Genomic DNA, 23,082 nt, shown 5'->3' with positions numbered 1-23,082 from the left:
ATGGCATCTGGTCCCATCACTTCATGGGAAATAGATGGGGAAACGATGGAAACAGTGTCAAACTTTATTTTGGGGGGCTCCAAAATCACTGCAGATGGTGACTGCAGCCATGAAATCAAAAGATGCTTACTCCTTGGAAGAAAAGTTATGACCAACCTAGATAGCATATTGAAAAGCAGAGACATTACTTTGCCAACAAAGGTCCGTCTAGTCAACACTATGGTTTTTTCAGTGGTCATGTATGGATATGAGAGTTGGGCTGAAGAAAACGGAGCACTGAAGAATTGATGCTTTTGAACTGTGGTGTTGGAGAAGCCTCTTGAGAGTCCCTTGGACTGCAAGGAGATCCAACCAGTCCATTCTGAAGGAGATCAGCCCTAGGATTTCTTTGGAAGGAATGATGCTACAGGTGAAACTCCAGTACTTTGGCCACCTCATGGGAAGAGTTGACTCATTGGAAAAGACTCTGATGCTGGGAGAGATTGAGGGCAGGAGGAGAAGGAGATGACAGAGGATGAGATGGCTGGATGGCATCACTGACTCGATGGACGTGAGTCTGAGTGAACTCCGGGAGTTGGTGATGGACAGGGAGGCCTGGCGTGCTGCGACTCATGGGGTCGCAAAGTGTCGGACAAGACTGAGTGACTGAACTGAACTGAACTCAGTAGGTATATAGTGGGATCTTACCATTTTAATTTGTAAATCCCTGATGACATATGATTTTTTTTTACATTATTTTATATATTCTTTTCCATTATGATTTTTCACAAAATATTGAATACATTTCCCTGTGCTATATAGTAGGACTTGTTGTTTATCCATTCTATATATAATAGTTTGCATCGCTAACCCCAAACTCCAAATCCATTCTTCCCACTCTCTCCCTTGGCAACCACAAGTCTGTTCTCTATGGCTGTGAGTCTGTTTTGTAGATAAGTTCATCTGTGTTGTATTTCAGATTTCACATAGAAGTGATATCACACAGTATTTGTCTTTCTGACTTAACTGATTTAATATGACAATCTCCGAGTTCATCCATGTTGCTGCAAATGGCGTTATTTTGTTCTGTTTCATGGTTGAGTAGTATTGCATTGTATATCTGTACCACATCTTCATCCACTCATCTTTTGATGGACACTTAGGTTATTTCCATGTCTTGGCTGTTGTGAATAGTGTTGCATTGAAGATTGGGGTACATGTGTCTTTTTGAATTATAGTTTTGTCCAGATATATGCCCAGGAGTAGGGTTGCTGGGTCACTTGAAAACTCTATTTTTAGCTTTTTGAGGAATTTCCTGATAATTTTCATAGTGGCTACATCAACTTTCATTCCCACCAGCAGTGTAGGAGGATTCCCTTTTCTCCATACCCTCTTTAGCATTTGTTATTTGTACACTATTTAATGATGGCTATCTGAGAGGTGTTAAGTGGCGCCTCATAGTTATGATTTGCTTTTCTCTAATAATTAGTGATGTTGAGCATCTTTTCATGTGCCTTTTGGCTGTCTGTGTGTTTTCCTAGGAGAACTGTCTATGTAGGTTTTCTACCTGTTTTTCTATTGGGCTGTAAGTTATTTTATTGTTGAATTGTATGAGCTGTTTGTGTATTTTGGATATTAAGCCCTTGTTGGTCACGTCACTTGCAAATATTTTCTCCCAGTCTGTAGGCTGTCTTTTCATTCTGTTGATGATTTCCTTAGCTATACAAAAGCTTGTAAATTTGATTAGGTCCCACTTGTTAATTTTTGCTTTTATTTCTGTTGCCTTGGGAGAGTGACCTAAGAAAACATTGGTACAATTTATGATGACACATTATCTTGAGCATCATTTCACATTTTCGTTGCCATTTGTATATCTTCTTTGGTATATCTTCTATTCTGATCACTTGCCCATTTTGTAACTGGGTAATTTTTTTTTCAGGGGGTGGGGTCAGGTTAGATAGCTTGTGGGACTTGAGTTCCCTGACCAGGGAGTGAACCTGACTCATGGGAGTGAACCTGACTTATGGCAGTGAAAGTCCAGAATCCTAATGACTAGACCGCTAGGAAACTCCAGGAGTTATTTTCTGTTTGAGTTTTAAGGTTCTTTGTATATTTGGGATACCAGTCCATTATCACACATATGTTTGGCACATATTTTCTTCCAGCTGTGGCTTGTTGTTTTATTCTTTGAACAGTGCCTTTCATGCAGCAGAATTTGTTAATTATAATGAAGTCTAACATACCAATTTTTTTCTTTCATGGATCATTCCTTGTATCTTTAAAAAAATCATCAAACCCAAAGTCAACTAGATTTTCTCCTATGTTATCTTCTCATTCAATACTTTTGTATTTTACTTGTGACTTTGTGAAAGGTGTAAGGCCTGAGTCTAGACTCATATTTTTGCATGTGGATGTTGTTGCTCCAGCACCGTTTGAAAAGCCTGTTCTTTTAAATTGCCTTTACTCCTTTGTCAGTGCTCCGTTGAGTATCCTTGGGAGTCTGTTTTGGGCTCTGTATGCTGTTCCATAAATCTCATTGTCTGTTCTTTTGCTAGTACCACCCTGTCTTGATAACTGTGGCATGATATATTTTAAAAATACTGAAAAGACCCTGATGCTGGGAAAGATTGAAGGCGGGAGGAGAAGGGGATGACAGAGGATGAGATGGTTGGATGGCATCACTGACTCAGTGGACATGAGTTTGAGTAGGCTCTGGGAGTTGGTGATGGACAGTGAAGCCTGATATGCTGCAGTCCATGGGGTTGCAAAGAGTCAGACATGATTGAGTGACTGAACTGACTGACTGAACTTTAAAAATACCTTACTGCCCCACTTCCCAAAACCCTTCAGTGGCCCGCTATTACTTGATGAAGATTCAGGCTTCCCTGGTAGCTCACATGGTAGAGTCTGCCTGCGGTGCGGGTGACCCAGGTTCAATCCCTAGGTGGGGAAGATCCCCTGGAGAAGGAAACGGCAACCCACTCCAGTATTCTTGCCTGGAAAATCCCAGGGATGGAGGAGCCTGGCAGGCTACAGTCCAGGGGGTCACAAAGAGTTGGACACGACTGAGGGACTTCACTTGCACTTTCCTTTCAGACCTGTCAGGTAGCCTTTGAGGCCTCAATGTGATTTGTGAATATATTCCCACCTCACAAAACTCATCCTAACTGTCCTCTTGTCATTAGAAGTAAACACTTTGTTTTTTCTTCAGTCACTCATTCCATGCTCTTTCTTATCTCTAGGTCTTCATATTCACTGTTTTCCTATCTTTGGAATTCTTTTCTAACCCCCTTCTTCTTGTGGTTAACTCTACTTAAATTCATTTTCTTAACAAAGGCTTCCCTGATTTTTGGACTAGTTAGGGCTCCCTATTAAATTATGCTCTCATAACACCCTTCCCTTCTTTATTATAATGTATAGCATAGTCATTTAGCTTATTAATTATCTGTTTTCCCTAGGACAAAACCTTTATGAAGGCCACAGGTCTCTTCTCCTCATCTGTTTCTTTGTTGGCACATACACTTGATTCTTAGTAAATATCTGTGGACTGAATTCATGAGTGAAAGGAAGGGTGCTTAGTATAGTGGATATTAGCTAGATTAATAGAAAAGTATGCTTTGGGGGGATAAATTTTACTAGATAAGAGAGTACTACAGTTAGTATTTAGATATTGCAGCAAGAAAGTGTAGTAAGTCTTTTACAGTATTTTTGTGAACAAAATGGAGAAATGTCAGGTTGATATTTATACAGGTAGATTATAATCAGTGTCAACATGGAAAAAACGTCTCTAATTTTCTCAAGGGGTTGTTAGTTGGAGCTCTCCTACTTAATACTTAAATCACTTTTGGACATGACTTAGCTACTGAACAACCACCACAAGTTTTGGAAAATGAATTTCTAAAATTAGTATAAGTAAGTATATATGTAGGCAAGTTGATGTGTCCAGGTACTTTTATGTTTCAGTTGTCTTTTGAGTGCTTGTCTGTTATCACCAGCTCCAGGCTGTGTAGAACTAGGTAGATGCTTCTCTAGCACAAGGCTAGAAGTTTCTGGAATCTGTGAAAGTGATGAGTCAGCTACTATACATGTCAGTCTAATAATGCCCAGCCTTGTTATGTTGTGTTTCTGAGAGGTTGGATTACATATAGTACTGTGTCATGGTTCAGGTTTAAATCAGGAAAGGTAATAGATTTGGGACATTGAAACCAGGTGCACGTAGTTTATCCTGGAGCTGGGAGACCCTGCAGAATGTTTTAGGACATCCTTTCCAAGGCCCTGACTGCAAACAGAAAAGAAGCACAAAGCCTGGTGGACTCTGGATTTTGAAGGCACATATTCCTCGAAGTGTGTTGTATTACTCTAGCCCATTTACTGAAGGACCCAGAAAGCTGCTAGTTCTGAGTAGGACCCGGGACAGGGAGAGCTCCTCCACAAATGCAGCTGCCAGGCTGGCTCCTCTGCTGCACGGGCCACCTGACCCCGCAGATGTGTCGGTGCTTGCGGTGTCAGTGGCAGAGAGGGCTACAGTCTGAGCCTTGGGCAGCCCTGCGGGTGAGTCGCAGTGCAGGCCCTAGGGTTCTGGAGCAGAGCCCTGCAGCTCTTTGTGGAGAGCTCCTTTCCTTTTGGTAGCTCTAGATCTGATGCTGGGCCACAGTCAATACTGAACACTCAATGGTGGGCCACCAGTTTACCTGAGTCCTGAGCGGCCCATCATAAACTGGGGGTTATTGACCCTTCTAGCCATGAGTTTGGGTTTGTACAGAGGCATCCCATCATCCAATGGAAGCATTTTGCACGTGCTTGGCCCAGGTTGGCCCTGGAGGCATCACCAAGTGCGTGCTGCTGAGCCACTCTGTCTTTCCAGCCTGTACCTGTTGCCTTGGGGGAGTTCTCCAATCAGTTGACAGAAGACTCCAGCCTGATTTACAGATGGTTCCGCCTGATGCGCAGGCAGCACCTTAAGGTGGAAGTTGCAGCACTGCCAGCCCCTGTCAGAAGGACATGGCTGTAAATAGATTTGTTTGTTTAAGCTTAAGTTAGCTGCTACCAGTCACTGAGTTTTCAGTCTCAGATCCTTGATATGTCTATGAAATCCCTAATTAGATAAGTGTTGTCATAACAGTTTTGAATGGATATGTTTTTCGGTAACTCTGTCTATTCTGAAAAAATATGGTTTGAAAATATGGAAAATCAACCTGGTTGGTATTGCTGGTATTTTATATAAATGGAAAATATAGATTCTAGTGTTTAACATAAATCTAAGAAAACATGAAAAGACTTTGTGTATGTGTTACATACTGGTTTGAAGAAATTATACAAATAATTTCCATCTGAGATTTTTTAAAAAAACACAGGTGAGACTTCTTAAGCTTCTCAAATTTAATGTGTCACATTTCTGAAATGGAATAGATTAGACGTAGCTTAAATATCGTACTGAATATTTTATGCCTTACAGTTCTATAAAGCTGTTCAGTTGTCTCTATTAACTGCCTTCCTTAATAATGTTCCTAGGTTATAGAATCTTTGGGAATTATTATTTATAAGGCACTGGACTATGGCTTGAAGGAGAATGAAGAAAGGGAGTTAAGCCCACCACTGGAGCAGCTCATTGATCGCATGGCCAACACGGTAGAGGCTGACGGCAGCAATGACGAGGGCTACGAGGCTGCGGATGAGGGTCTGGAGGAGGATGATGACGTAAAGAGGAAGGTCTCAGCCATCCGGTCCTATAAAGATGTCATGAAGGTAAAGTTTACAGCAGTATCTCTTTCTTTCAAGAGTTGTTATTTCACTTTAAAAAATTGATTAGCATTTGATAATAGTTCCTAGACTTTCAGCTTTCAATGAAATACATTGTTGTTGTTATTTACTCACTAAGTTGTCTTCAGCTCTTTGCAGCCCCATGGACTGCAGCATGCCAGGCTTCCTTGTCCTTCACCATGTCCCAGAGTTTGCTCAGTTTCATGTCCTTAATGAAATGCATAAGGGTGTTCTAATTTCATTCTTTTACATGTAGCTGTCTAGTTTTCCTCCTACCATTTATTGAAGAGGCTGTTTTTTCTCCATGGTGTATTCTTGCCTCCTTTGTCATAGATTAGTTGACCATAGGTGTGTGAGTTTGCCTCTGGGCTTTCTTTCCTGTTCCACTGATGTGTGTCTGTTTTTGTGCCAGTGTCCTACTGTTTCGATTACTGTAGCTTTGTAGTACAGTCAAAGCTCCTGAAATCAAGGAGCCTAATTCCTCTAGCTCTGTCTTTGTTGCTTTTCTTTTTTTCTCCCCACAAAATCGCTGTGGCTTTTTGGGGCCTTTTGTGTTTCCATACAGATATTAAAATTTTTTGTTCTAGTTCTGAAAAAGTGAAGTGAAAATCTCTCAGTCGTGTCCAACTCTCTGCGACCCTGTGGATTATACAGCCCATGGAATTCTCCAGGCCATAATACTGGAGTGGGTAGCCTTTCTCTTCTTCAGTGGATCTTCCCAACCCAGGGATCGAACCCAGGTCTTCCATATTGCAGGCGGATTCTTTACCAACTGAACTACCAGGAAAGTTCTGAAAAAGGCTATTGGTAATTTCATGGGGATTACATTGAATCTATAGATTAGAACAGTCTTTAATACCATACATAGCAACAAACTCAAACTGGATTAAAGACCTAAATGTAAGTCTGGGTACTATAAAACTTTTCAAGGAAAACATAGGCAGAATACTCTCTGCCTGTCTTTTTGCTCCACCTCCTAGAGTAATGAAAATAAAAATGAACTGTGGATATATTTGAGATAATCAGGAAAATTTGACCTTTTACTCTATAGTTGACAATATTAGGAATTATTCATATTTTTAGATATTATAATAGAATTGTGAGTATATTTTTTAAAAACTCATTTAATGAGTGTATGCTGAAATATCTACATGTGAAATTCAGATGTCTGAAATTTGCTATAAAATTATCCTGGAGGGTGAGGCTTAAGTGGATGAGGATGTAGATAAAGTAAGATGGCCATGAATTGGTCATTGCTAAATTGGGTGATGGATGGTAATTCATTATACTGTCCACCTCATTTTGTGCATGTTCAAATTTTTCCACACAGTAATACTATTAGAAATTTTTCAAAGAGGTCAGTTTTTTAAGCTCAGATATAATTGATGTATAACATTATATTAGTTTCAACTGTACAAGGTAATGATTCCTTGTTTGTATAAATTGCAAAATGATCACCACAATAAGTTAACATCCATCACTACACATGATTACAGAGTTTTTGCTTGTGATGAGAACTTTTAAGCTCTATCTTTCAGCAACTTTCAAATATTCAGTACAGTATTGTTAACCTTAGTTGCCATGCTGTACATTACATTCCTAGGACTGACTGACTTTATAACTGGAAGTTTGTACCTTTTGACTACCTTCAGCTATTCCACTCTGTACCCCCCAAGCCCCAATCACTGGCATCACCAGTCTGTTCTCTGTACAAGGAGATGATTTTTAAAATGAAATGTTACATAGATACAAGGAGATGTGTATCACAGCATTAATTATACTGTTTTGAAACTGGAAATAAATGACTTCCAGAAAAATGGTATATCAGCTCATAGATTATCATATGGTCTTTAAAATTATAATCATGTAGGTTAAGTAGCAGTGTGGGAAATTTTTAATAAATGGAGAAAAGACCACAAAGTTCTGCATGTACTGACTGGTGTATATATAAAGGAAAGACTGTGTACGCAGACATAGAGAACAAACCTGTGGACACAAGTCTGTAGAATTTCCACTCCTCCACAAGCGTCACTTGTTTGGTAACTGTAGAGGTCATTTGGGGCATGCTGCCTGTATGCTGTGTTCTGAGTGTTTCATCACTTGAAGAATATTGCTTCTTTTAGTGTAAGAACATTACTTCCTTTAGTGTAACTCATTCTGCAGTTAGACTGCCTGGGTTCACTTCCAATTCTGCTGGCTAGGTGTATGGCTTAGGTAAATCCTTAGCTATTGTAAATCTCTATTTCTTAATCTCTAAATTGGGTTGACATAAGAATTAGATGTGCTGATGCATATAAACACAAAAGAATAAAATAATTATCAGGTAATTCATTGAAACTGAAATAATCACTGGGGTTATTTTTCCTCTAAGGGATTATTTCTCATCTGTCTCAGTAGAAACTCCATGAAATTTCATTGGCTTTAAAAAAAATTTTTTTTGTACATTAAAAAATTGTGGTAAAATACACATAACAAAGTTTACAATTCACAATTTAGTGCTATTAAATAATTCACGATACTATCCAGCTATCAGCACTATCTCAGTCCAAAGCCTATTCTTTATCCCAGATGGAAACCTATCCCTTCTCCTTCAGCCCATGGCAGCCACTGATCAGCTTTCTGTCTCTGTGGATTTATGTATTCTGGTATTTCATATAAATGGAATCATATGGTATATGACTTTTGGTGTCTAGCTTCTTGGACTGAGTGTAATGTTTTTAAGGTTCACCCGTGTCGTAGCATGTGTCAGTACCTTTTTCCTTTTTGTGGGTTAATAAGATTCCATTTTGTGAATATACCACAGTTTGTTTATCCACTCCTCAGCTAGGAATATTTGAATTGTTTTCACCTTTTTTTTGGCTGCTGTGAATGGTGCTGGTATGAACATTTGTGTTTCAGTTTTTGTTTGAATACCTACTTTAAATTCTCTTGGAAATACACCTCAGGAACGGAATTGCTGGATCACATGGTAATTCTGTCTTTAACTTTTTGAAAAACCATCAAGCTATTTTCCACAGTGGCCTCACCATTTTCATTTCTACTAGCAATATACAAGGGTTCCAATTTCTCCACATTCTTGCTAACACTTACTTTCCATTTTCTCTTTGCTTTTATAGCCATCCTAGTGGATGTGAGTGGTATCTAATTGTGGTTTTGATTTGCATTTTCTTAATGACTCATGATGGTGAGCATCTTTTTATTTGCTTTTTGGCCATTTGTCTATCTTCTTTGGAAGAATGTCTATTCAGGTCCGTTTTTAAATTAGGTTGTTTATCTTTTGTTGAGTTTAAGAGTTCTTTATGCATTCTGAATAGTAGATCCTTATTAGATATATGATTTGCAAATATTTTCTCTGATTCTGTGGATTGTCTTTTCATGCTCTTGATAGAATCCTTTGATGTACAGTTTTTTTTTTAATTAGAGGATAATTGTTTTCACAAAGTAGTATTGGTTTCTGCTCTACAATAACGTGAATCAGCCAGAAGTATACATATATCCAGGTTAGGCATTACTCTGCCAACGAAGGTCCATATAGTCAAGGCCATGGTCTTCCCAGTGGTCACATACGGTTGTGAGAGCTGGACTGTAAAGAAGGCAGAACACCAAAGAATTGATGCCTTCGAACTGTGGTGCTGGAGAACACTTTTGAAAGTCTCTTGGACAGCAAGGAGATCAAACCAGTGAATATTAAGGGAGATCAACCCTGAATATTCACTGGAGGGACTGATGCTGAAGCTGAAGTTCCAGTATTTTGGTCCCTGATGTGAACAGATGACTCATTGGAAAAGTCCCTGATGCTGGGAAAGAGCAAGGGCAGAAGGATAAGAGGGCATCAGAGGATGAGATGGCTGGACGGTATCACTGATGCAGTGAACATGAACTTGGGCAAATTCTGGGAGATGGTGAGGGACAGGGAAGCCTGGCATGCTGCAGTCCATGGGGTTGCAAAAAGTTGGACCTGACTGGGCAACTGAACAGCATACATATATCCCCTCCTTCTTGAACCTCCCCACCTCTTCCCACCCCTCTAGGTTGTCATAGAGCACTGAGTTGAGTCCCTCTGGTACATAACAAGTTCCCAATAGCTGTTTTACATAGGATAATATAAATGTTTCTGTGCTGTTCTCTCAATCCATCCCACCCTCTCCTTCCCCCACTGTGTCTACAAGTCTGTTCTCTATGTCTGTGTCTCTACTGCTGTCCTGCAGATAGATTCATCTGTACCGTTTTTCTAGATTCCACACACACACATAGATATATATATATGTCAATATACAATATTTGTTTTTCTGACTTACTCCACTCTGTGTGCAGTCTCTAGGTTAATACACCTCAGTTAACCTGCCTCAAATTCATTCCTTTTTATGGCCAGGTAATATTCAATTGTATGTATGCACCACAACTTCTTTATCCATTCATCTGTTGATGGACATTTAGGTCACTTCCATGTCCTGGCTATTGTATATAGAGCTGCAGGGAACGTTGGGATACATGTGTCTTTTTGAATTTTGATTTTCTCAGGGTATGTGCTCAGTAGTGGGATTGCTGGGTCATATGGTAGTTTTATTCCTAGCTTTTTAAGGAATCTCCATACTGTTCTCTATAGTAGCTGTACGAATTTACATTCCCACCAATAGTGCAAGAGGGTTCCCTTTTCTCTCCAGCATTTATTGTTTGTAGATTTTTTGATGATGGCATTTTTGACTAGTGTACAATTTTCACTTTGAAGTCTAATCATTTACAGCCGTACCTTGGGGGTATTGCAGGTTTAGCTCGAGACCATTGCAACAAAGCAAAGGTTGCAGTAAAGTGAGTTACATGAATATTTTGGTTTCCCATTGCATATAAAAGTTAGGTTTATACTATACTATAGTCTATTATGGGAGAAGGCAATGGCACCCCACTCCAGTACTGTTGCCCGGAAAATCCATGGATGGAGGAGCCTGGTAGACTGCAGTCCATGGGGTCGCTAAGAGTCAGACACGACTGAGTGACTTCACTTTCACTTTCCACTTTCATGCCTTGGAGAAGGAAATGGCAACCCACTCCAGTGTTCTTGCCTGGAGAATCCCATGGACAGAGAAGCCTGGTAGGCTGCAGTACATGGGGTCGCACAGAGTCGGACACAACTGAAGCGACTTGGCAGCGGCAGCATAGTCTATTTTAAAGTGTATAATAGCATTATATCTAAAAAACAATATATACTTTAAAATGTAAAACAAAATACCAGTTACAATAGTAACAGCAAAGATCACTGATCACATTACCACAACAAATAATAATAAAATAGTAAAAATAAAATAATAATAAAATAAAGTAAATCATAAAATAATGATAAGAAAAAGTTTGAAATATTGCAAGAATTATTAAAATGTGCCACAGAGACAAGAAGTGAACAAGTGCTGCTGGAATAATAGCACTGATAAACTTGCCTAATGCACAGGGTCACTACAAACCTTTAGTTTGTAAAAAACACACTATCTGCAATGCATAATATAGTGCTATAGTAAAGTAAGATATGCTGTATCTAGTGCTTTTGGTATCATGTCTTAAAAACTGCTACTAAGTTCATGACCATGAAGGTTCACCCCTATGAAGGTTCACTTCACCTTTGAAGAGTTTGAGTTTTGACTCTTAAATGTAGGTCACTGATCCATTTTGAGTTAATATTTCATAATGTATGGTGTGACGTAGGGGTACAACTTTTTTTTTTTCCCCCATGTGGATATCCACTTTTCCAAGCATCATTTGTTGAAGAGACTATTCTTTCCCTCCATAATGGTCTGGGCACTTTCATCAAAAATCAATCAACCATAGATATATGGGTTTATTTCTGGACTCTCAGTTCTGTGTCATTAATCTATGTTTGTTGTTCTGCAAGCACCACTTTGTTTTGATTACTATAACTTTGAGGTAAGTTTTAAAATTTGGAAGCTGGAGTCTCTAGCTCTCTTCAAGATTGTGTCAGCTATTTGGGGCCCTTGCAATTTCACGTGAATTTTAGGATCAGCTTTTCTATTTCTTCAAAAAGGCCTTTGGGATTTAGTTAGGAATTGCATTCAATCTGTAGATCATTTTGTATAGTATTATTATCTTAACTCAAGAGAAGACTCTTGAGAGTTTCTTGGACTGCAAGGAGAGCAAACCAGTCAATCCTAAAGGAAATCAACCCTGAATATTTATTGGAAGGACTGATGCTGAAGCTGAAGCTCCAGTATTTTAGCCACCTGATGCAAAGAGCCCATTCATTGGAAAAGACCCTGATGCTTGAAAAGATTGAAGGCAGGAGGAGAAGGGGACGACAGAGGATGAGATGGTTGGATGGCATCACCAACTCAATGGACATGAGTTTGAGCAAGCTCTGGGAAATGGTGGACAGAGAAGCCTAGAGTGCTGCAGTCCATGAGAGAAGAGTCGGACACGACTGAGTGACTGAACAACAACCATCTTAACAATATTAAGCCTTCCAACCCATGAATACAGGATGTCTGTCCATTTTTTTGTCTTCTTTAATTTCTGTCAGCAATACTTTATAGTTTTCAGTGTGTAAGTCTCACACCTCCTTGGTTAAATTTATTCCTTAGTATAATTATTATTTTTTTTACTATTGAAAAAATGGAAATAGAATGTTTTTGTGTTGATCATGTATCCCCCAACTTTGCTAAAATTTCTTAGTGCTAATAATTTTTGTGGATTATTTACATATACAATTATATCATATACAGTAAAAAGATTTTAGACTTTTACACCAGGTTTTCTAAGTTGCAGGGCACAACCTGATAGTGGGTTGTGAAATCAGTTGATTGTTTAAGTTTCATTTTGTAAAATGTTTGTGTATAAAACATACACTTATGCATATGTTTGAATCCTTATGCATAGTAAGGATGCATAAGTAAGAAATCCATAGCATTTCTTACTATGAATTACAGTAAAAAATGTTATGCCATATTTCACAGCATGTAATTGGAGTATAAAATTGTGGAACTAGTGAAAGATGGAAGTCCTAACAGTTGCCTTTCATCACCTTGGAAATGATAATTTTATGTGAGAAGCTCTTTTCTACATATAAAAATAATTGAGCAGAAAATACACTCTGTTCATTGGTTGCTCTGTGAATAATTAAACTTGTGCGATTTTGCTCTCATGCTCCCATTGCATCAGTTCTTAGCCTGTTTGTGAAGAAGGTTTGTTGCTGACATACTTGCTGAAATATTTTCCTGAGAATGTATTTTATTAAAGATAGTAATATATTAAATTGCATACAATACTTATTACAAATGAAAAATAACAGAAAGCCACATTATGAAGGATATTACAAGCTACAAAGATATCTCTTACTCTCCAAAAGATACAAGTTACTAAATAAATATATATTAATGTCAAGCATATGGTAAAGAATAAGGGAGAACTTACAATTTTTAATGCAAATACATTAAAACATAACTACTGTACACAGATGCAAAATTATTATAGAAAGATAAAATTATCCTAATGCATTATAGTCTTGACAGGACGTGCCTTACAATATAGTAAATTGTTTGATTTTTCTAAATTGCTGTGCATGGCATTAAATTGCATCTTTGACCCAGAAGTAGTTATGGGCTGTGTACTGTTGATGACATCAGGACTGGAGGTGTCACAGTTGCCCTCCACCCTCTTTCCACCACTGCCCATCTAATGATGAGGCATCTTCCCAGTAGTCCACATGTCTTCTTGGCATTCTTACTACCAAATTATACAACTCCGCGTGTTTTGGCATGAGCTTGGGCTTCAGAATCAAGTATGACTGTGTTGAATCCTCCTCCCTTACGTTAACTTTATGACCGTGGACAAGTCACTAGCTTCCTCTGAAGCCTCAGTTTCATTGCTGTAAAGTGGTGCTAATTCAGGGCTACATGGAAGAGTAAATGATGTTATGCTGTGTATATAATATGCAAATATAGGACCTGGTGTGGTAAATAATAAATGGTAGCTATTAAAATACCTGAGTTATTATCAGTACTCTGTAAGAGGTCATCCCTCTTCTGCTCCCAGGCCACACTTTTACACATGTGCTGTCACTGTCAAGTAGAATCTAATTCTGGAAGCTCACCTGTGCTGGGGGATTGTTAGTCACAAACCTCTTTCTGTATAATTGTGTGGACTTCCCTGGTGGTCTTGTTGTGCATTCAGCTTTGGGTCATGGTAATCATGGGGTTGCCTTGCCATGTGATATGAAAATGGGCACTACCAGGTTTGTCTGCATTTCAGGTACCTTAAAACCACAGATAATAAGCAGGCACCATTGTTTTCCTCTTCTGTAGTTGTGTGCTGCTCATCTCCCGACTGAAGCAGAGGCACCAAATCATTACCAGGCAGTATGTCGTGCACTGTTTGCAGAGACGATGGAGCTGCATACATTTCTGACCAAAATCAAGAGTGCGAAGGAGGTGAGTGCTGCTGCTCCCTATTTCGGGCATTGTGAAAGACAGACCTGATTTCCAACATTGCCCATCATGTCATTTAAAGTATTTATCTCTATCCTTCTGATGAGTGCTGAAAATTATTCAGGAAAGAAGCAACTTAGGCAAAATGAAATCTGTTCCTTAAAATGTTACCATGTGAATCCATGTGATAAAACAGATTTTCATAAAGCTTCCTTACAAATGGAAAATAAATATTGCTGAACTGGTTGAATCAGTTTCCCATATGACTTGATTTTTTTTTTTAACTCTTTCTGCCTCTCTTTTTTCCATTTTAAAGCATGTTAGCGTGTCTTTGAGGAAGGGATACGGACTCGGAAAGGAAGATGCACTTCTGGTAATTTAACTTACATAGTAGATGTGATTAGATATTTAATGCAGGAGATGTGAATTAAGATAATCCAGAGTCTCATGTTAGCTATTTTATTATTTATCATTGTCTATAAGTTAAAAATACTATGTGTGGAGTCCAGAGAGAATCACACTCGTTTATTTACAAGGTGAATTGCCATATTTTACATCCCACAGACACAGTTGTGAAGATTCTTGAGGTCTGGGTAAGGCATCTGGCACATAGTAAGAGCTTAGTATATGATCAGTGGTAGTTATCGTTTCTTTTGTGACTAAAGTATGGAGTTTATCTGAGACACTAGTTTAAAACTCACAATGACACACAGCTTGGGGAGAGACACATATGAGATTTGTAAGGGAAGAAGGACAATACTAACTTGTATTAAAGTGAGACTCCTTAGCTGTGCTAATACGGAAGATTCAGGTGTCTGAGCCAGATTACTCTTCGTAAATCACCCTGAATGGATCTGTTTTGTTAATATATTTGTGAATGAGAGCTCCAAGCATTCTTATTTAGGTCTAACCAGGATTCTGCTTATAATTTGTCTTTTTTTGATAAGCTAATGAAAAGTTATATCTGTTTTTCTAGGAATTTATAGAATTGGACCCAAGGGGAAAGTCTTTAACAGGGTGGAAAGGGTGAACTGCATGTTGTTTGAAGAATAAATATAAACATGTCTCATGGGCTAGCTTTTCCTCCTGGAGAGGACCAGAGGACAGAGGTTCTGAGGGCACACCCGAAAGACAGCCTCAATTAAGGTTTGGTGAATAATAGGTTTTCTAGAAAGATCACTTTTGGTAATTATCTTCCCCAGCTTGGTGGAATTGAGATAGTCTTCTTCAGAGAGGCTCCTGTTATTTTCAGAGTGCGAGTAGAGTCCTGTGCAGTTAGGGTCAAGTAAATGAGTTTGTAGAACCCTCCCAACACAGATGTTCTTAGGAATCATTTCTGAATTAAAGAACAGTATTAATAAATATTTTTTCTATTCCAGTGAGCATAAACAATTGTGTTTCTTTTTTACTCTTGATGAAAACTTTGTTTTGCCAAACAAATTCTCAGAGATTTTTTTTTTTAAGTAAAAGTCTGTTTAAAGAGACATGTCACAAATGGAGTAAAAGAACACGAGTGTTTGGGACCATTAGTGGCTTTGATGCCTGTAGAGACTGGCCAGGCCCTGGTAAAGGTTGGGGACCTTGGGTCAGGGTTTTGGCTTTATGTCCCACTGTCACCTCCAGCAGCACCTGATGTCTGGGTCATTATAGATACTGGTTCTGTCCAGTTTGATCATCTCCTGCTCTGGTTCCTTACTTTGCTGATCTCTTCTCAGCTTTTTCCATCCTTCTTTCTAGAAACTATGTTCCATGTTTAGAAAGATCTCCTCTGAACCTCAGTCTCCTCTGAGGACTCCTGCTCCCCCAGGCAGTGCTTTCTCTGCTTCCTCTGTGCGAGGCTGCTCTGCCCTCATGGCTGCACGTCCTCAGACTGGGTGGATGGGTGATGTTCTCGGTCTGCTGCTTCTTAATCAGGACTCCTCACACTTGTACCAGAACCCCACACCATCCACTTCTGCTACTCTTGAGCCCATTGACACTGTCATCTGCCATCATCTCGACTGATTTGTTTGATGAAGAGCAACTCTGGCTGTGTATCCTTGACCCTCCTCTACCTCAGCACTCTGCATTCCTGAACATACCTTTGAAAGTGAAAGTCACTCGAGTCGTTTCCAACTTTCTGCCACTCCATGGACTGTACAGTCTGTGAAATTCTCCAGGCCAGAATACTGGAGTGGGTAGCCTTTCCCTTCTCTAGGATATCTTCCCAACCCAGGGATCGAACCCAGGTCTCCTGTATTGAGGGCAGATTCTTTACCAGCTGAGCCCCAAGGGAAGCCCGAACATACCTTTGTCCTCATGATAACCTGCTATCATTCTATCTTGGAAATCACCCCTGATGCAGCTCTGTCCTTTGAACTCATCCCTCACTGCCAGCTGAACTGGTCTTGTCTCTTGACCCCCCTACGCCTTTTCTTCCAGTTTATCAGCCCTTCCTGGATTCACTCTGTGTCCTCTGTGGATGAGAGTCTGTTTATCAAGAGTTCAGTCCACATGTGCAACCTGGAGTATTCCAGTAGCTGCCTGCTGGCCTGATCACTGTGAATCCATCCAGTTCAGCTTCCGCTGTGTCTGGGAGTGATTCCTGCAGATCACAGATCTGACCTGAGGGGTCTGACTCCAGGCCCAGGCCTCCGTGTGGTTTTCCAGGCCTGAGCCGAGGCCTGCTTTCCCTGGCAGGCCACCCTCCCTGCACAGGACTTGGGTGCTGCACTCTGGTTTTTTGAAGGGAACAGTGAGGACTCAGGCGCTCTGCCCATGGCTATTCATGTGCACCTGCCCTCATCGTCCAGTGCCTCTACACCAAGAGCCTCGTCTGAGGCACTTCCCTCCCCTCTTTCCCTCCCAGCAGCCCAGGGCATGACGTGTTTGCAGTGAGGAAGCCCCCGACCTGCACTCCCCATCATCTGACCATACTGGTGCCATCTTGGGAGGACATGAAGCAGGGGAGCAAAATACCCTTGTTGGCTTCTTGGCTGCTCGGATGCAGAGGAGAGTAAGGGCCAGTTGCCACTTTCAGTTTGGCTGGCCCTTCTGACCGTTGGACACCTGGCAGCTTGACACAGGCAATTTGCTTCCTAGAAGGCAGTGGCACCCCACTCCAGTACACTTGCCTGGAAAATCCCATGGATGGAGGAGCCTGGTGGGCTGCAGTCCATGGGGTCGCTAGGAGCTGGACACGACTGAGCGACTTCACTTTCTCTTTTCACTTTCATGCATTGGAGAAGGAAATGGCAACCCACTCCAGTGTTCTTGCCTGGAGAATCCCAGGGACGGGGGAGCCTGGTGTGCTGCCATCTCTGGGGTCACACAGAGTCGGACACGACTGAAGTGACTTAGCATAGCATAACGTGATTCCAATTGCCTGGAGGGTGAAATGAAACTCCACTGTGTTGCCTGTGAGGCCTTCTTGGCATTTCACTTACTCATGTTTTATTCTCCTTTTCAACTCTCCCTTTGTTGCATTTTTGTGCTATCTAGTCAGAATTACTTAGTTTCTTTTTTTTTTTTTTTAACTTAGTTTCTGAATGTGCTGTGCTTGCTATATGTCTGAGACCCCAGTATAATACTTCATGCTTTCTGTCTGGATTTCTCTCCCTGCCTTGTCTTCTTGGTGGTCTCCTGTTGACCCATCTAAACCCTGCTCATGTGTCATCTCCCTCCACCCTTCACTTCCTCTGTGTCCTGTACTCCCCACACTTCTCATGCTTCCCTAGGAGTTCTTATGTCTTTGAGCTCTTTCTCCATAGCTGGGCTGGACACTTCTTGAGACAAATGACTGTGCTTTAAGTCATCTTCCTGTTAATGACTCACTGAGTGTTTGCACGCAGGAAACACTCTGGAAATGTTAGTTGAACTGAAATAATTTATGCATTGTATCTGTGTTTTTTTAGAATATCAGAAATTTTATGGTGGAAGGCATTGTTGACTTTTGGAAACATTATGATCCAGATACTTCTAGTAAATATGAAAAGTTTTATGGCTGTTATTGAGGTCTTGGAGTGCTCTCCATTCAGTTTACGCAGGAGAGATATTTAACAGGGAGTCTTGAGAAGGCAGGCTGTGAAACCTGTGGAAATCCTGACGTGTTCTGTACTGTAATGTTCTGTACTGTTTCATTACAGATTTTATACTTATGCATGGCCTGTCAACACTGAGGTTTTAGGAGTAAATTTTTACTGGATCCAAGTGGATTTCCCCCTTCCTCTTTGATATATGCAGTTTTCTTTAAATTAGAGAAAATTTTTATGCATATTGGTTCATGCTTGTATGTTAGTCATTTTAACCTTTAACCTAGTCTCAGGAATACTAAGTCCACACTAATAAAATACTGTGTGCTAATTTGGTATTTTCCCTGAAGATCTCAAAATATACAATTTAAGAATCAGACAGTCTTTCTTCTGTATCTATGAGTTAGTACATATCAACTGGAATTTTCAAAGTAATAACCTGATTCAACAGGTTGATTACGGATTATCAGTGATGTTTTGAGTAACCAATATATCTGTGTATATGTGCATGTGTGTATATAAAATTAGGGTAAAATATTAGTGTCAGAACATTTGAGCTCAGTGTTGATGTTCTTGATTTGATAGACCAAAAGTATTTTAATTATGTTAAACTTCTCATATGCTCAGTTGGCAGTTTATTAAAACGTAAAACCTATAATCAATTTCCCAGTGTTGTAATTGTATTAGAGGTCATTACATTTGCTAGACCTGGCTGCTCTGCAGAGCACAAGACCTTTAGTTCATCTATTTATTTAGGAGGCAAATTCATTTCATTCTAATCCCTTTTCATAATGCAATGATTTCCTTCTTAAACAATGAATGAGACCCTTGAAGATTGTTCTGTAAATGATAGGATTTGGATTGGCTGCTGTTACTCTGTCTCAGAGGCAGTTTGATACCCTGGAAAATGAGCACATAGTCCAGTGTCTCCTAAGCAGTTGATACTCTGGGACACAAGTATAGATGGAGGGACTGTCCTTTCAGTGCCATACACTCAGTGCAGCAGGTCATATGAAAGATGAGACAGCCATGCCCTTGTGCCAGTGAACCCCCTACCCCACCACAGCCTGGTCCAAACTGGCTGGTATGGCTGGTGAGCAAGTACAGTGGGGAGGGGAGAATTGAACTTGGCAATTTCAAGTGTAAATTATTTTGGTTGAAAAAAGGAAATTATATTAATGGCAGTGTGCTTTAGTTCAGTGCTGTCTAAGTAGTTTTTGAGCATCCGTCCCTGATTTTGTTATTGTTAAATGAAATTATCAGTTCCTCAGACTTTAAGCCCTGCTGCTTCCCCAATTATTTATGCCCACAGCTGCAAAGCGGCCACTCTTGCTTGCTTCACTTAGTCTCCATGAACAGCCCTGTGATGCCCACTTTGCAGATCAGTACACTGACACTTAGCTTAATGGTTCCCACAAAACAACGCTCTCAGCATTTCTGATGGCTGCCTTTCTATCCCATGTGCTCTCCAGCCTGGCACCGGCACCCTTGGCAGTTATTGCTGTCTCCCTGCAAGGACAGTCACCTATAGCGCACTGTCCTGGAAGGTGGCTGTCTAGAGTCCTTGAAAGAGATTCCTCGTGTGCACTCAGATTCAGGCTCCTGAGCAGCAGGGGAAAAGGGCGTGTGAGTCAGAATAGAATTTGGTGTTGAGGAACAAGGAGGCTCATGAGGGAACGTGTATGCAAGCGTGTGTGTCTGCCTCACAAATGCACACAGATGGGAACAGGAGGGGAGGAGGAGTGGTGTCATTTAAGTTTAGGTGTGAAGTAATATGGAAATGAGAAAAGAGAGGAGTGGCATAGAAATGTCAGAGATGAGATAAAATTGTGTTCAGACTAGAAAGTCAGTTGACTGGTGTGATGTGTTCCTAGCTGCTCTGACACTACTGTCTCCATGTAGAGTGTGTGGTGAGCCCCAGCCCCATTCCCCCAAGAGGCACTTTGTTTCACAGAAGAGGTTTAGCTCTTAACTGTAGTAGGAAAAACTTGATGTGTCAGAGAAGTATGCTGTTTAAAGATAATCTTTCTTTTGAAAAAAATCTTTTTCTCAAGCAAATAACTCATTTTTTATTTATAGTATATCTAAAATATTTATATCAACATTGACCTTTTTAATTAATTAATTTTAACTGGAGGATAATTACTTTACAATATTGTGGTGGTTTTTGCCATACAGCGACATGAATCAGCCACAGGTGCACGTTTGTCCCCCGCTCCCTGAACCTCCCTCCCCACCCTATCCCTTTGGGTTGTCCCAGAGCACTGGCTTTGAGTGCCCGCTTCCTGCATTGAACTTGCACGGGTCATCTGTTTTACAGAAGGTAATACACATGTTTCAATGCTATTCACTCAAATCATCCCACCCTCACCTTCTTCACATAGTCCAAAAGTCTGTTCTTTACATCTGTGACTCTTTTGCTGCCTTGCGTATAGGATTGTTGTTACTGTCTTTCTAAATTCCATATATATGCATTAAAATACTGTATTGGTGTTTTTCTGACTTACTTCATTCTATATAATAGGCTCCAGTTTCATCTACCTCATTCACTGATTCAAATGCATTCCTTTTTATAGCTGAGTAATATTCAACATGCCATTGTGTATATGTACCACAACTTTCTTGTCCATTCGTCTGCCAGTGGACATCTAGGTTGCCTCCATGTCCTTTCTATTGTAAACAGTGCTGCAGTGAACATTGGGGTACACGTGTCTCTTTCAATTCTGGTTTCCTTAGTGTGTCTGCCCAGTAGTGGGTTTGCTGGGTCGTATGGCAGTTCTGTTTCCAGTTTTTTAGGAAACCTCCACACTGTTCTCCATAGTGGCTGTACCAGTTTGCATTCCCACCAACAGTGTAAAAGGGTTCTGGTTCGCTTTTCTCCATCCCCTCTCCAGCATTTATTGTTTGTAGACTTTTTGATGGCGGCCATTCTGACTGGTGTGAGTTGATACCTCATTGTGGTTTTAATTTGCATTTCTCTAATAATGAGTAATGTTGAGCATTTTTCATGTGTTTATTAGCCATCTGTATGTCTTCTTTGGAGGAATATCTGTTTAGTTCTTTGGCTTACTTTTTGACTAGGTTGTTCATTTTTTGGGTATCAAGCTGCATGAGCTGCTTATATATTTTGGAGGTTAATTCTTTGTCAGTTGTTTCATTTGCTATTATTTTCTCCCATTCTGAAGGCTGCCTTTTCACCTTGCTTATAGTTTCCTTCATTGTGCAAATGCTTATAAGTTTATTTTAAAGTCCCACTTATTTATTTTTGTTTTTATTTCCATTACTCCAAGAGGTGGATCATAGAGGATCTTGCTGTGATTTATGTCGGAGTATTCTGCCTATGTTTTTCCCCTAAGAGTTTTATACTTTCTGGTTTTACATTTACATCTTTAATCCATTTTGAGTTTATTTTTGTGTATGGTGTTAGAAAGTGCTGTAGTTTCATTCTTTTACACGTGGTTAACCAGTTTTCCCAGCACCACTTGTTAAAGAAATTGTCTTTTGTACATTGTATATTTTTGCCTCCTTTGTCAAAAATAAGGTGTTGATAGGTGCGTGGATTTATCTCTGGGCTTTCTGTTTTGTTCCATTGATCTATATTTCTGTCTTTGTGCCAGTACCACACTGTCTTGATGACTGTAGCTTTGTAGTATAGTCTGAAGTCAGGCAGGTTGATTCCTCCAGTTCCATTCTTCTTTCTCAAGATTGCTTTGGCTATTCAAGGTTTTTTGTGTTTCCATAAAAATTGTGAAATTATTTGTTCTAGTTCTCTGAAAAATACCGTTGATAGCTTGATAGGGATTGCATTGAATTTATAGATTGCTTTGGGTAATATACTCATTTTCACTATATTGATTCTTCCAATTCACGAACATGGTGTGTTTCTCCATCTATATGTGTCATCTTTGGTTTCTTTCATCAGTGTTTTATAGTTTTCTGTATGTAAGTCTTTTGTTTCTTTGAAGTGAAGTGAAAGTCGCTCAGTCATGTCTGACTCTTTGCACCCCATAGACTATACAATCCATGGAGTTCTCCAGGCCAGAATACTGGAGTAGGTAGCCTTTCTCTTCCCCAGGAGATCTTCCCAACCCAGGGATTAAACCCAGGTCTCCCTCATTGCAGAAGGATTCTTTACCAGCTGAGCCTCAAGGGATGCCCTTTGTTTCTTTAGGTAAATTTATTCTTAAGTATTTTATTCTTTTTGTTGCAGTGGTGAATGGGATTGTTTCCTTAATTTCTCTTTGCTTTTTCATTGTTAGTATATAGGAATGCAAGGGATTTCTATGTATTAATTTTATATCCTGCAACTTTACTATATTCACTGATTAGCTCTAGTAGAAGAGTTAGCACCTATCCTACTCAAACTCTTCTGGAAAATTGCAGAGGAAGGCAAACTCCCAACTCATTCTGTGAGGCCACCATCACCAGAACTAGACTAAGATGCCACAAAAAAAGATAGCTACAGGCCAATATCACTGATGAACATAGATGCAGAAATCCTCAACAAAATTCTAGCAAACAGAATCCAACAGCATATTAAAAAGATCATACATCATGACCAAGTGGACTTTATTCCAGGGGTGCAAGGAATCTTCAACGTTTGCAAATCAGTCAAATGTTATGTACCACATTAACAAATTGAAAGGTAAAAACTGTATGATTATCTCAATAGATGCAGAGAAAGCCTTTGACAAAATTCAACACTCATTTATGATAAAAACTCTCCAGAAAACAGGCATAGAAGGAACATACCTCAGCATAATAAAAGCTATATATGACACACCCACTGTAAATATTATCCTCAATGGCAAAAAATTGAAAGCGTTTTCTCTAAAATCAGGAGCAAGACCCATACTCACTACTCACCACTACTGTTCAACAGTTTTGGAAGTCTGAGCCACAAGCAA

The 23,082-nt window shown here is 39.9% G+C and overlaps 1 protein-coding gene across 9 annotated transcripts in view; it reads left to right on the top strand.

Annotated features, from left to right (window-relative positions):
• The window catches only part of SPIRE1 (spire type actin nucleation factor 1), a 168,236-nt gene that overhangs the window by 81,478 nt on the left and 63,676 nt on the right, over positions 1-23,082 (top strand). For 5 of the 9 annotated variants that reach the window (XM_059881059.1, XM_059881057.1, XM_059881058.1 and 2 more), the window contains 3 exons: positions 5,491-5,724; positions 14,043-14,168; positions 14,482-14,538. In XM_059881059.1, the coding sequence (XP_059737042.1) occupies positions 5,491-5,724; positions 14,043-14,168; positions 14,482-14,538 (417 nt within the window). The remainder of the gene's footprint in view (positions 1-5,490; positions 5,725-14,042; positions 14,169-14,481; positions 14,539-23,082) is intronic. The other 4 variants (XM_005224316.5, XM_005224315.5, XM_010818970.4 and 1 more) reach the window with 1 other exon arrangement.

This window comes from Bos taurus, chromosome 24, assembly GCF_002263795.3.
Source record: "Bos taurus isolate L1 Dominette 01449 registration number 42190680 breed Hereford chromosome 24, ARS-UCD2.0, whole genome shotgun sequence".
NCBI lineage: Eukaryota > Metazoa > Chordata > Mammalia > Artiodactyla > Bovidae > Bos > Bos taurus.
Note: the sequence above shows the minus strand (reverse complement) of the source record. Positions and strands in the feature narration are given on the sequence as shown.